This window comes from Mastacembelus armatus, chromosome 13 (assembly GCF_900324485.2).
Source record: "Mastacembelus armatus chromosome 13, fMasArm1.2, whole genome shotgun sequence".
NCBI lineage: Eukaryota > Metazoa > Chordata > Actinopteri > Synbranchiformes > Mastacembelidae > Mastacembelus > Mastacembelus armatus.
This window is the reverse complement of record NC_046645.1, coordinates 11,315,473-11,331,227: the sequence shown is the minus strand read 5'-3', so window position 1 is coordinate 11,331,227 and position 15,755 is coordinate 11,315,473. Positions and strand designations below refer to the sequence as shown.

Here is a 15,755-nt window from a genome sequence, read left to right as displayed (position 1 = left end):
TTTGGAGCTTTACCTGAAATATAGACTAAAAGTCAAGATAACTTGGCCCCTTGACTCTATTGATTAGTCTGTTATCTTTTGAATTTGTCTCTTGCAAGTTCACTAGCTTTACCGCGCAGAGCAGTACTAAATAAATGGAGGACTCATTAAGGCTTTAAGTGTTCTTTGGTTTGTAGATGCAATTAAAACTCTTCTTCTGAGAGGATCTATGTCTGCGTCTTTCCACTGAGAGCTCTCAAAGCTAATTTCCAAGGACTGGCAAAAAGCACAAATAAAGTTGAATACACTTTGGAGATCTTTAACAAAACTTCTACAGATGCAAAATAAAATTTCAAATAGGATCATATCACCTTAACTAAAAAGCCCCCCCGGGGAACTTGTGTACCTTAGTCTGCATCTCTTTTACTACTGTTTTCACATCTGCCTTTACAGTCTTATTAAGCAACTATGCAATCCCTCCATTTGACTATAATACCCAATAAAGGAAACTTTATAGTTCCATACATTTACTTTCAGCTCTTTGCATATATATTGCTCTCCACCCAGCAGTGCAGTAGTTAGTACAGTGGTGTTGTGCTCGGCTGCTGTGGAGGACAGGTAGTATTGAGTGGTGTTGTAAAGCTGCTTTACTGTGTGTTTGTTCTGGCATGTTAACGGCTGGCTTTACAGCTCTGATTATGGCCCACCATATGGGCCATAATCAGTTGAGAGTGCCCATTATGGACCAGGGAGTACTAACTATACAGGGAAAATGCTGCAGGCAAAGAGGACGGCAGGAAGTGGTAATGTATGTTTCCTCGGGGTTTGCATTTCACAGCGAAAATTCAGAAAGATTCCCACTTCACTGTTCTGTCCTGATCTCTAATAACTGGTGTTAAGGAACAGTATGAGCCTGTCGTAGTCTCAATATATTAGTATGTTTAAAGATGAAGCTTTAAAAAACAAAAATGTTGAATACATGTGAAGATTTTGCCTTTTTGTTTTCTTGGGATTGTTTTGTTCTGTTGCTGATTATGTTAAATTCTCTTCAGTAACTTCAGTAACTCATTTAACCACAAATACAGCTGATAAGAAGGATTGACAGATTTTTCTTTTCATGTCATTCCATGTTTTATAATACATTACTTAAACACACACACACACACACACACACACACACGCACCCACACATATACAGGTGTACTGTGTTTCTCCGCATCAGACCAGTTTCTGCTCCGGCCTGAGATCATTCATATCCTCATTCAGTTGCCTGGACAACCACAGACCTCGGAAATGTGTGTGTGTGTGTGTGTGTGTGTGTGTGTGTGTGTGTGTGTGTGTGTATGCATATGTGCATGGTTTCCTCTCACCACCTACAGCTGGCAGCACCCACTGAGCTCACTCCGTCCTCTGAATATGTTCTGCTATACTGTTGTAACAAGTATTTATACTGTAAGCAAGAATTGATGAAATGCTATTTGAGACCTTAAACACCTTTTGTCCATCAACACCTTTGTTGCCATTAGCTTGTCATTTATTCATTTTTTAAAATATTTTGCTATTGATGTGTTTTTGTGCCTCCTCTCCATGGCTCCATATTAGCCTGTGACTCTTTTTAGGTTTTCTCCTTGCTCCATTTGGACTTTCTCACTATGCTGCCCTTCTCCCCTCTGTTCCTGACACCGTTGGTCATTAGCTCAACTCGCAGAGCAGAAAGAACGACTGTGTGAGGGTGTGTGTGCATGTGTGTGTGTGTGTGTGTACGACAGAGAGGGAGAGAGAGAGAGCCAGCCAGTTCTGATTGCAGGGTCACTCAGGGACAACATTGTCGGTGTCTGGACACTGAATCCCAATGGGCACTGGCAAATACTCACACACACACACACACACTCGGTTTTGCTTAAAGACACAGTGTCTGGCCAGGAATGGCTGCAGATAACAGCACCTGTCCTCAGTTTTTGCTATCATTCCCACAAACACACCCACACACCACAGAGTGTACCGACAGGTTCTGTGCCCCTGTGGCTGAGGAGAGTGATGAGGATGTGAGAGTGATGGCAGAGATGGCGCCGGCTGGCTGGGCCAAGAGACCCCAGGGAAGCTTGACTGATATAGGCTGCCTCCAAGTTATCTAGATATCCTGTTTGTGTGTGTGTGTGTGTGTGTGTGTGTGTGTGAGAAGGGGGGGGGGGGGGGGGGGTCTATGTAGTATGGCAGATGGTTTGATGGTGTTTAAACCTGTTCATGACAGCTTTTTGGCTGAAAAGTGACTGGAATAACTCCTAGCCTCAAGGTTATACTATTATTAGGTCAGGAGTACCTGGTAGTTAGCAGGAAGCGATACAAGCAAAAATGAATGTTGACTTGCCCAACTGTCTTTTGTTTGACAATGGCTGATGTACCAGACATTGGTGAAATGCACATTTACTCAAACACTCTACTTCATTATTCCCATTGTGTTCTTTCCACTTTTACTTCACAAGGACTGAGAAGGACATGTACTTTTTTTATAACATCCATAGTTAGCAGTTACTTAACAAATCAAGACTTTACATGTAAAACATATAGGTACAGATATCACTGTCTATTATTCCTCTCTTGCCACAGATTAAACTACCCAACAAAAATAGTTTGTATGAGCTAAACCAAAATACAACAGTAAAATACCGCAGGACTTGCACATCAATGCATCAGTAATTGTAAGAATACTACTATATAACATGGACCATTGTGTGGCACTGAGTACTTTAACTGTTGACTGTACTTCAGGTATGTGTGATGAAGTTTTTAAAACATGGTGGTGGTACTTTTCTCTAAGTAAATCATATGAGTACATCCTATCCATCCTATACCACTGCAGAAATGTATTATTAGGTTATTGTACATATTTGCATCAGGTAAATACTGTATGTGTACTGTAACCATAATGTACTAGTTTCATCTTCTTTTATTTAATTTTGATGCCACATATAAATTAACAATAATTACCTCGTTACCTTGAGGTTAAAAACAGCTTACTGTAAGTTGTGTGTGTATGCATGTGTGTGTGTTAGTTTATGTGTGTGTTCCATATGTATGAGTGTGTGCAGCTTTCTGGAGACCGTGTAGCAGAGTTAATTGAGTTCATCAGGAAAACAAACACAGCTGGCCAATGTTCTGCGGTGCTGGAAGACAATAGAGTGACGACCAGGAATCTGTTGCCAGCACTTCACATCAGGATGCTCATCAAGTATTGAAGAGGAAAACCAACTTAGACCAAGAGACTGGGGAAGGAATAGACAAACGAAAGTTGATATGAAGAAATGGATACACACGAGAATGTATCATGTTTGTTATGTTGCAGGGTGGGAAGAAGAAGAAGATTGTGACCTTAAGAGCAACAGAGTTGAAAATGTAGTGTAGCATTGAGGGAAAGAGATTATGACTTTGTCGTGTTTTTATAGGCTCTTTAGATGTGTGTGTATGTGTCGGGGAGTGTGTGTGTGTGTGCGTGTGTGTGCGTGTGTGTGTGTGTGTGTATGTGTATGTGCATTTGTCTCCTCTCTTTGTCTGTCACTCTGTCCGTTGAACTGAGTTAAGGGGGCATTTAGAGGAGCAGGAGAGCTATTTAAATCATGTGTGTGAGTGTTGGTATGTGTGTGTGGATCAGTCGGAGGTGCAAGGGACAGATTTACGCCCCATGTACGGGAGAGATGAAGGCCATTTCCCAGGCAGGCCATTTCTCTCTTTTCAGTGTTTCTCTAGCTGGCTAGCTGGCATTGATCCAGTTTAATTTCTTCAGAGCCCATAGGCTTGTTCTTTCACCTTCATATCCCATCTCCCTGCTGCCAACAAAGAAGCTGCCTCCATATTCTCTTCTTCTTTAACTCCCTTGACGACTCTCAACAGAATCATTTGCTCTCTGTAAAGTGCTGTATCTTTATTTTTCCCTTGTCCTTTGTCCCCTTTCAGATGGGGTATCTAAACTCTCACAGTGTCAGTCACATTGCCCATCCCCTTCTGGTGTGTTGTCACTCCATTGTACCTTTTCTTATTGGTGAAACTTTATGCTTCCTTCGAGTTCATCATCCTGTGCAAAACACTGCCCCCATGTTTTATTTGTACAGTATGTGACCAGGATATCTTTATAATTTTATACAGAGTGAGTGACAACAATTACGATTGCCAAATTCTACCATTCCCTATGAAGTGATATTCTGTAAAATTCCTTCTCAAACACTTAATAGGGCTATGATGGGTCATGCTGCTGATTTCAGCAAAAATAACACCACAAATATCATCACTAATAAAAAACAAATTACAGTCTTCACAGTCTTTCTCTAGCATTTGTTGTCGTTTAACTCAAGTCAGTTTAAGTCAATCTTTATAGTGCCATTAAAGATAATGTGATGTGTAGCCTCGTTTTTTCAGGGTAACATTATATTAGCAAGACAATAAGACAACAGGGAAACCACACCCAACTGCAAGCCAATAAAAAAGATAAAAACAAGTATGAGGTGATGAAAACAGTAACTCTAGAAAAACAATACAGAAAAGCAATAGGCAGGCAAAAACCTGACATTGTATCAAAAATGTGGCTGCAGGTCGTGCAAAAAAAAGGCAGAGATGTTAGTTGTTAGTGAGCATGAGCTATTCAGCATATGAATATACGGCGTACAAAATATACAAAGGCTGGTTTTGTCTTCGGGTGATCTATTGCTGGCAAGAGCTAAAAGTCTTTGTTCAGAGTGGTCAGTATATGATGGCTTTGGCCTTCCTAAAGACCTGCCTGTTGTAAATATCCCTAAACTGGGCTTGATTCAGCTGAACTGCCCTGCTTACCACAACAACCCTGTCAAGCCTTTTGTTAATGGCTGTGTGTTCAGCCATCAATAAAAAAAGAGTAAACCAATATGTAGTTTAGAGTTAGTCGTTTTAAAAAAATCTGAGATTTTATTTATGTTGTTAAACATAGTTTTCTGCCAAGAATTTGAAATGCCGCTGTGGGCACTAAGAATCAGTACTTGATATTGTAATTGTACAAAAAAAAAAACAACAACAAAAAAAACAGCCAGTTAAGTGTTAATGTATATTAGTGCAGCCCTTAAATCTAAAGCTGAGATCCAGTCATCTAAGGGATGCCTGAAAATGTGGTTTCATTTGTTGAAAAGACACATTTCTGGAATTACTTTAGCTTGTGTGGACATTTCCAGCTGTAAGTTTAACAACATAGGCTGAATTTGGTTTAGGACCAAAACAGACAATCAGACTTATGTTTGGTCGTCATTAAACCCCAGTTGTCCCACTTATCTCCTCCAGCGTGATTGCCAATATGAATTTGCTCCAGGAATAGCTCATCTGCCTAGGTCCAGTGGACACCACAGCCTGTTGTGGACAGCTGGGCTTTTATGACACAGGGAACCTTTTCCATGGACTTCTTTCTTGAGTCTGCATTAGAGTGAAGCCTACAGCCGGGGGACTGGTAGCCTCTCTCCCAAGCTTGGCAGGCTCTCTAACCTTATACCTGATTTGCTGCTGCCTCTTTCTCTCAGATAATAAGGAAGATGTCCCAAACAGCCATTATGTCGGCCCTTATTCCAGTCCTCTCTTCCCGGAGGAACGTCATTACATTTCTCACAGTGCAACTGACTCATCATTTTCTCCTTTTTCATGTCTCTTAAATCTGTGCTTTGTCTTCTAACACCTGCCATATTTAATCTTCATTTATTTTTTTATAAAGCAGAATTAAGGAGAAAGGATTGATGAATGTGGAAAAAGGTGAAGGAATGAAGGATGGATAATGAAAGACGGGTTGTGGTCCGTATTTGGCTGTCAGTAGCTCTATTTCCTCTGTTGTTGTATGGGGGTGGGTTCATGGTCCCTTCTCAATCAGAATCTCTCTCTTTCTCTCTCTCTCACGTTTCCTCTCTGCATGCTCCTCTCCTGCTCTGCCTGCCTCTACCATAAATCCACCAACACATATATTTGCACGCATATACACAATCACACACACATATACACACACACCAATCAATACAAGCCTGCTTGGCACTGCCAAAGCCCAAAATGACTATAGATTTTCTGTCAACTCTGCCAATAAATTATGCAAACCTCTGGTTTACGTTCCTGTACTATTTTGGCATTCATACTCCAGAAACAGGAAGGGGTTTTCCACTGAGGCAGGATTAGACGGATGCAGGTGTGGATAGTAAAAGTTAAAAGGTTTTAGATATGACCAAATCAATTGTTTTTGACAACAGACATATGGCCTTTGGTTTGATACACAATATTTGCAAAATGTTTACTGCTATAGATTTTAAAATCAATATCATGTATTAAGATCATTGTAAATGTCCTGCTGAAGTCAGGGTTTTGTTTAAGTGGTGAATAATGTGCTCCGAAAATCAGCATCGGAATTTCTGTTTTGCAAGCACCCACCCACACACACAATCACACACGTCACACATACACACACAAAGATAATTAATGATAAAAACAGTGATGTTAAAGACAAAATGAGATCCAATAAACTTTCCATCCTCAAAGTGTCATTAATAATAAGTTCAGGGCTGGGTTGCCTACTGGAAATAATTGAAAACTCTACACTATGTCTAGAAATTGTGATCCACAACATTATTTTATGGTTAATCTATTTATATGGTGAAATACTCTTAAACATGCATAGAAGAGAAAAACTGCATTGACTGAGGACAGACATGTCCATACTTTTATGGAAGTCAAGGAATATGTCGCCTATGGACCAAATTAAAACAATAACGTAACTAACATATTTCCCTTTTGAAGGCCAGGATATACTGCATATGGAGATGCTTCTGTATGTGTAAGGCCATGATCATGTGTGTGTGATCGTGTACACGTACTGTAGGCTTTAAAGCACATATGTTTGTTCCTGTACACAGATGTATCCAGTACATTTCATGTGTGTCTGTGCTCGTATTGTGCTGAAAAGTGTGTCTGTGTGTCCACTGTGCTTCTGAGGTGAGGTAATAGTTTGTCTGGATAGGCCTGTGACAGGACCATCAGTAACTCTAAGGGGAAATTGAAATGATCGGCTCATTCAGTCCTGCAGCAACTCCATTACCCAGAAGCTCACGATCAAACACACACCTTCAGACACACACATCTCCTCTGCTCGTTTATACTTGGCTTATCTCTCCATCACAGCCACTTGCGCATTTCTCTGTCTGTTGTCTCTTTCACTATCCAGGTCGTCCTTCTGCATCTGACTTGGTTATTTTAATGTCTTTAAAGTTAATTCCTTTTTTCTCACTTTCTCTTACCTTTACCATATATTTCTTTTTTTCTCTTTCTTTTGTTCCTGCCTGTCTAAAAATTCCCAAATGACAGTTTTAAAAGTGTCTTTCTCAACGTGTATATGTGTGAGAGTGATGAACTGCATAAAGCAGAGACAGCTGTCTGTCCAGGACAGCAATACGGCAGAATTGAAAGACTGAGGTGACACTGACTCCCACGGCAGAAGGAAGTTCAAGGTGGTGTGGGTTGTACTGAACCCACAGTCGAGCTGCACTTAATTCTTTCACAGATCCTCTTCATCAGAGAGAAACTGAGAGGGCTAGACAGACAGAAGGAGATGAAAAACAGCTCCTTGTAGCAATCATTGATCACTAGTCAAAGTTCCTGATTCTGTCTAATGAGCTGCTTGTTCCTTCTGGGAACCGGAGTAATGAGAACAACAACACTGCCTGCCACAGTGAAAATGGGAAAACAGCCAAACAAGATAGACCTTTATATTTAAAAAAAGAAGAAAAAAAAATAACTTATGATGCTGGTGTGTTTCAACACCAATTTTGTGCTTAGCTGAAAATTCAGTAAGAGACTGTTTGAGTTAGATTTAATTAGTTACACTTCAAAAGGAGAATTTTTTTTAAAGCCTTTTTATAGTTATTAATGGGAAAGCATTGAATGTATATTGCTATATAAAGAATATTAAACAGGCAGGACCGAAACACAAAGTAACTACTGCAGTACAGCCATTTTTCTTAGCGTGTTCATGCATTTAATAGAGGTGATATATTTCTTTATAGGCCAATCTGCCATCTAATAGCAGCAATATATTCTTTCATGTCCACTTCATTACACCTAAATGGAAGCAATCAAACAAAAAGTCAAAAAAGAGTGAGGGATTCTGCAGGTTTCACTGTAAACACACACATCAGACACACACACACACAGCTACAGCATGATGTAGCTGGCCTGGTCGCTGCTCAGTGCCCTGATGTGACCCTCTTGGCTCATCAGGAAGAACTGCTCTGCTTAAACTTTGTTGCTCCCTTGTAATTGAATTAGTCTGCTCAATTATGTAGAGGCAGGCCTATCCTCATTACCCAGCATTATTAGAGCACCAGGATGGAGCTGAGGGGAGGAGCAGATAATGGATCTAAAAATCATATTAGTGAAAGTGTGAAGTTTACCGCTCTCGTCCCCACCGTGTCTGCCCCTCTATGTACAACAGCTGTGGCATAGTTCAGGAATTATGCCCTGCTGTATATTCTGTGATTTGCCTGTCTGCCTCTCTGTTTTGCTTCTCTCTTTGACTCTCTGGGCCGAACGCCTGGAAAATGCTGAGGCAGCAAATTGGTTGAGTTCTTCCAAAGCTAATAACTTTGAAGAAAACATCTAAGTGAGCTAAAATGCTGCCAAACCACTTGCTGCAGGCGGTCCCTGAGCTCAGCACGATAATCACACATCTGACAAACGTTCACTCATATTTGCACGCACGCACGCACGCACGCATACACTGGTGGGGAAAGTCCTTTTACTGCAGAAGAGCCTCCCTGTGTCCGCACCAAAGCCACATATCTGAAAAGTCAATTGTTTTATTCTCTCTCACACACAGGAGCAGCTGAAGAGCCTCCAGAGTGGCTTCAAGCATGTTAATGATGGAGGATTCCAGCTGCAGAGGTGGGTGTACACACATATACACACACAAACACACACACAATAAACACACACCACAAAGACAGAATGAACAACCTGTTCTTACCCTGCTGTAAAAGTCTATTTCTATTTCTAGATGGAACCAAAGCATTGCTGTTTAATTACTGCTAAATCAGACTAAGATTGAACCTGTATGTATATGTATCTGTGTTTGTGTGTGTGTGTGTGTGTGTGTGTGTGTGTGGGTACGTCTGTCTGTGTCTGTGTCCTTCCCCTGAATGTCCCCTATACCCCTTCCTCTTCTCTCCTGACTTAGTAATCATCTGACCATGGATCTAGACAACAATATCAATATCAACATGCCACCTATTGAGAACAAGGTGTTGATGTGAGTATAAGAAACAAAGTTAAACCTTCAAATACTTGATTTCTATGTTTCTTGCCATGCATCCTGCAAGTCAGTATAGCTGCCTCTACAATAATGTCTCAAGATCATTAACAGAAAAGGAATGAAGAAAAAACTGAGTCTGTTGCACAAAATCACATTCAAAAAGTGGCTTATATGAAATGATCTGGATAGGACTATTACTGGAAATGTTTACAAGTATATATGCAATATTTACCACATGTACTCTAACTTTGCCACAAGGGGGCACAGGTATGCATTGTAAGAGGTCCCTAACCAAACAGAGTTAGGTGGTCTGATAATATGAATGGACTAGAAAGGAATATCAATTGGGAAGTATAATGCTTTGAAGACTGATTGTGAGAAGGTTCATTTCATCTCCTGAGTCTGACTCATTCTCAAGTGGACTGATCTACCCTTAATATTAACATCGGAGCAACTGATCCTATATGTGCTTTATATTTACAAGATTGTTCCTGTATTTCTCTGTTGTCTCGTATTAAATACGTGTAGTATTCAGCGGGCCTGGCGTGACTTCCTCCAGAGACAGGAAGTGGAGAAGAGGAGCCCCTCTCCACCTTCCCTGTCCTCCTCGGACAAGATGAGCATGTCAATCAGCATGACAACCTTGTCGGACGGAAGCACCCCAGTAAGTCACGCCAAACACAACACAATAGCTGAGTATGTTTTAGGAGGCTGTGTGTCTTTGCATGTTGGGTGTGGCGGTAAGTTTTAAATTTGTGCTTCAGCTGTGTCAGTAAGGCTTTGTATGTACTTTAACGTGATATGTATTAGGATATTACAATTGGGGTGTTAAGAGTTCTGTGCTGACTTATATTGATAACGTCAGACGGTGCATATGGTCACAGTATCTTACAGCCAGCTTCTTCAGTATGCAAACTCACACCCAGCCTCTTCACTGGGAGCAGAGAGTAAATATACAAGGATTTTCCCTGACATACACACACACACACACTCTCTCTCTCTCTCTCACAGCAGCAGCACTCTGAGAATCAAAATCAGCAGAACAGCCATTTTCATTCAGTCCGTCTTCCCTTCATTTAGCCAGACCACCGTAAATCCTCAGGATTTTCTCTGCTGCATCTGTTCCAGTCATTATAATTCTATACTGACGTTTTCTGTGGCCTTCTCACTGAATAGCAAGTGTGTGTGCACACTTCTGTACTAATCTCTGAGCCTGAAGTCAACAGGCAGGTTAAATCTCAGAGACGGCTGGGAGAGTTCTGTGTATGAGCGCACTTAGGTGGTACTTGTCCACTCAATCGCTACAGAGAAAAGCTTTTACATTGAAGAAAACTGTTTGAATTGGATTCCTGTGGATAAATGGGGGTCACATTGGGTTATGAGTGACAAGAATTCAGAGTGGTGAGAAACACTTAAATGTATGCTCTCTTGTTAGCTGTTAGGCTTACAGTAACGTGATGTGGGTAGCTGACAGTCGATATTCAGGCCAAGGAGGCTGTGGATAAAGTCACCAAGCATTCTATCAGTGTGTTATACTCACACCCACACAACCATAGTAAACATTGGTTGTGTTTGAAATCCCTGGGGATGGCCAGGAATTGCTTAGCTCAGTGAGTCAGACCTGCTGACAAGGGCAGATGATCATCACTGAAAGAAAAAGTGTGTGTGTGTGTGTGTGTCTGAGTGTGTGTGTATGTGTGTTAATACCCTAAGGTCAATGGAAATAGAGGTAGACAGGAAGAGAAGATGAAAAACAGATGTTGGTTCACTGGCTGAATGTGCTGATACTTGAGATCCGCTCTTCTCTGTGGGAAACTGCACCTCACCTGCTCCTCTGATATAATTTTGTGAGGTTTTTTTTTAACCTAATCCATGTAATATCTGTTTTCTGATCTCAATACTTCGTTGCTTCACACACACTTTCTCTCACTTTTCTTTCCTCTGTAATTATTTGATTGTCAGTAATGCTTTTCTTGTGGACATGAGAGCTTCACGCTCTACATTCAAATTCAAGAGGTTGGTTTCTTGCGATACCTTCGCAATCTGCACCAGGGCCTACACATGGATATGGAAGCCTGCACACACACAAACTGGCAAATGTGAGGGTAGAGTCATGTTCACCTGAGACACATCTCACGAGTGATTGAATTTGTAACCTTTGTGCCTAAAACATCAGCCTCGCTGCATTACCCTGCAGCACGTGCGTGGTCGACCATGTTTATGTATCTAGAGTCTATGTCAAACCAGGTCCTTCTATCTTTCCATAAACAAAGATATGTTTTCTTCCTCATGTGTTTTCAAAACATATGTGTGTAAGCATGTTCTCAGCAGTATGACTGAGATATGGTTGACATTACAGTGTAAACGATTTTTTACGCTGTAACTTAGCTCACTCATTGCCATGGCAATCCTGCAAAATAGAGCAGCCCTGGATGTCTCTCTTTATGATCGATCCCTCTGCTCCATAGCAACACCATGGAGGGAGGCAGAAATTATAGGTTTCATTTAAGAGGAACCTAACAAAACTCTGGCTTTTATGCCCAGATATGAATCAGCTGTCTAAATTTTATTATTTCATAATATTGTACCATGTCCACCCAAGCCCCCCCCTCCTTCTACTTCTTCTGACCACCTACAAGTACACACACATACACACACACACACACACACACACACACACACACATACATACACAAGGGAGAGGGAGCGTACACAGACACAGGCGAATGGACACACCGACCACTGCAGTTTCAATTTCAGACTGTCTAGATGATAGATGTCTTTTTTATAACCAGACATCAGTCAATACTGTTTGGGGCCTGGCTGAATGTTTTTTTTTTTTTTTTTTTTCCTGCAGAATTGCCTCTAAATTACTTGAGAGATATGAGGATAAAAACAAACATCCAGAGAAGATCTTAACCTGCACAATTTGTGTGTATTTATGTGTGCAAAGTTTGAGGTGTGTTAATCCTGGATCTCAGAATAGAGTCCAGTTTCCTGCATTGCTTCTCAGCTTACTGGCAGCCTGCCTTTTGGGTATGGGAGCTGGGAACTGTCCATTGCTGTGGTTCTGATGTCTGTTCTGTGAAGTAGTAGTCACTTTTTGACACTAGAGGGAGATGCTGTATCACAGTTTGTTTGTTTTTTTGTTTGTTTGTTTGTTTGTTTTTGGACCATATATAGCAAACACACATGTTGACATATTTGCCAAGGAAAGATCTCAAAAGAAATATAACTCTAGTCATGTGTTGCCTCTTGTGTTTAATTATGTGAAAGGGGATACATGAGGAAAAGTGTTTCTTGCTTGTTTTGTGTCCTCTGCAGGGATTCCTCTTAAAGTACATCTAAGTTTCATAATTCTACAAATATCCAACCTTGTACGTAAAACATTTGTTTTATGTACATAAAAATAAATGTTTTTATGTACTTAAAACATGATGTATTTTCTATATAATGAAGGTATATGAATTTACTATGGAAACTACTTCACAAAACATACGTGTGTTGCCTTGTACATGTGTATATGTGTATGCACCTGGTGTTACTCACGTTGTGAGGACCAAACTAGTCTAAGCAAGTAGTAGTTAGGGTTAAGGCTAGGGTAAGAGGAAATGAATGTAGATGTAAGTCAATGTAAAGTCCCCACAAGGAATGAAAATGACTGTAGGTGAGTTTGTGTGTGTTGGCTGTTGAAGAACACACAGGGGCAGGTTAGTCCGTCTGGTGTGCTCAGGTGCAATGGGACTGGGCCCTGCAGCACAGCACTGCCTTCCCTGTCTGCCAGCTGTCATGTTTCTCTATCCCTGGCCTCTTTATCAATGTTCTTTTAATATTCTCCTCCTCCTTCTCCTGTTTTATGTCATGTCATACGTTATTTTTGCCTTTCCTTTCATATTTAATGTATTATGCTATTCTCAGAGCCTCGCTGCATCTTTCTCACTCTGGTTCTCTATTTTAGTCCCTGTCTCTTTATCACTTGCTCGCCCACCTACTGTTTTTTTTTGGCTTTATCAGGTCATGCAGCTGCAGTGGCAGCTATGGACACCTGGCAGAAGACAAAAAAAGAGGTCATGCAAAGTTTGAGGCATTGTGTCTAAGTGAGTTACTGTATGATTACTCTTGCACAGGTACAAATTTTTGACATGTCACTGAGGTTGTATCATTTTAATCCTCATAGTCTCTTAATACACAGCACAAGCCAACCTTTCATTGCTATAGATGCAAGAGAGCAGGTAAGGTCACATGTGGTTATTAAGACCTCAGCATTTTTATTGTATGGATGACTCTCCCTCAGGCTCGGTGTGCCCCCATTTTGTTGTATGCACTGTACATTAACCTCAGAATGTACCGTTCATTGATAGGTAGAAAAAAGGCAGCTAACCAATTTTCAGTTGGTCAACCACTGCAAAGGACAGCACTTTAATGCCATATCCTGCACCTATATAGTATCATTTCAAGGTAAAGTCACAATATGTATTAAAATAATTAATCTAAAGCATTGTCAGTGGTAACACAAAGTCATTTTTTAGTTGTCAATTATTTATACAGCTCCAAATCCCACATATAGCTCAAGAGTTATTATATGTACAGTATACTGTATGCATAGTCCTTTGGTTCAGAAATGGAAAAACTTTTAATGGAGGGCGAAAGAAACCACATAGAAATTTAATATGCTTAAGTGTAGTAAACAACCCAGTAAATCAGCAGCAGTGCACTGATTATTAGTTTTAGAGAAAAGCTATTTTCTAAGAAGTCATATTAATATATTATGTAATTTAATGTATATAAATATATAGTTTTTGTTCTTATTTGCTATTACATTCCTCATTTACCCAATTATTTACTTTATCCATCTATCTATCTATCTGCAACCCTACAGTTTTTTTTTTTCAGTCCTAATTGTGGATAAAGTAACATGTAAATTGTGTCTAAGCTTTTAGTTTCCTAGACACAAGCTCATAATTTGCCATGTACTTAATATCATTTCAAGAACCATCAACTCAGTGGTCTATTGCATGCTGTCACCTGTTCAAACAATGATATTTCCCAGTAGCTTTTTCCACTTTTCCTGTCTACTATCCAGAGCAGAACATCCCTATGATGATTTAGGGTAATTATGCAAATGCAACGTACGGCTTTGGAAATTAATGCTAACCCCCACCAGTCTCTTCATCACTGGAGAATGGGTGTAACTGGAGCCAATGCTTTTACAATCCTGTTACTGTAATACCATGGACAATGCAAAAAGCCTAGGTCAGGCGATTAGGGATTCCCTTGAATTAGTTTGGGTTTATTGAAGCCTCAAGGAGGCAGTTCACATGTTTAATCATTTTTCTTCATTCATTAGGTACCAACTTATTGAAAAGGCAGCCTACACATGGTTTGCCGCTCTTTCTTATTAATCAGGAGTGATGTTGGATATGCCTTAACATGCAGCAGAACTAACTGGCATCATCCCTGTAGTCACAGTCTCTCACCTTTAAGATGTACTGTATGGTAGCAGTAAGGGGGTGAGAGTGCTGTGTGTGTGATGGACCGGGTAGGATGAAAGTCCTGTGGCAGGAAGTAAGAAGACTGTTATGACACACCAACCAAAGTGTTGATTGACAAAATCATTAGTGACCCCTCACCACCCTATGTGCAGAGACTCTAGATTTGTAAAAAAAAATAAATAAATAAAAAAAGTACACCCTCTTGTGACCGCAAAAAACTGCATTAAAAGGTTTTTTTCTATTCACTCAAGCACTTTGCTTCAGCTCCCCTGCAGACATGTGAAGGACGTTCATATGACTCTTATAATTATGTATTAGGGAGATGAAGCCTTCTGTGCAATAACATCTGATGGGGAGCAGCGAGGTCTGACTCTCTGCTAATCACCTGCCAGTGGCGTGTCAAGCCAAACATGAGCCCTTTCACACATGGGACATGTCATGTCATTTTCCCTCTGAGGTGTGAAATACATATTGTGGCCATGTGACATGCTGGGCATGACGTGTGGAGGTGTAACTCAATGCTCCTGGATTCTTAATTAATCAAACCCTGGAGCAGTTTCACTTTCTTACATGAAGTGGTTAGGAAAGGCAGTTGATACACTTACACCTCTGTCTGATCAAACAGACTGAAAGATTTCACTGTTTTGGCTGTCGTACATTCACTATACCTGTCTAGATGTCTGTAGGACAGTTGTTTACAAATTACAGCATCTCTTGCTTCAATGTGACGTCATTTCACATGTGTATTTCCTAGTGGAATCCACAGGAGGTCACTGTTCTGCTTTGTTAGGACAGACTTCAGACTACAAATAGCAGGGCAGGGTGGTGGTCCAAGTCCAGTAAAAGCCTGGATCCAAAAGGATCCATGCTCTACTCTAGAGGGTATTCCTTTCTTTCTTTACTGGATGTCAATACAGCATCAATCTGGACTTACAAGCATAATGTGTGTAGTTTCAGAAATCTGTGTAAATTGTTAAAACCGCAGGGGTCCTGAT

At 40.6% G+C, this 15,755-nt stretch overlaps 1 protein-coding gene across 1 annotated transcript in view; it reads left to right on the top strand.

The window, feature by feature from the left end:
* schip1 (schwannomin interacting protein 1) overlaps nt 1-15,755 on the top strand; it is a 187,647-nt gene that overhangs the window by 48,252 nt on the left and 123,640 nt on the right. Inside the window, exons 5-7 of the mRNA XM_026330347.2 lie at nt 8,837-8,901; nt 9,194-9,265; nt 9,797-9,932. Coding sequence (XP_026186132.2) covers nt 8,837-8,901; nt 9,194-9,265; nt 9,797-9,932 — 273 coding nt within the window. The remainder of the gene's footprint in view (nt 1-8,836; nt 8,902-9,193; nt 9,266-9,796; nt 9,933-15,755) is intronic.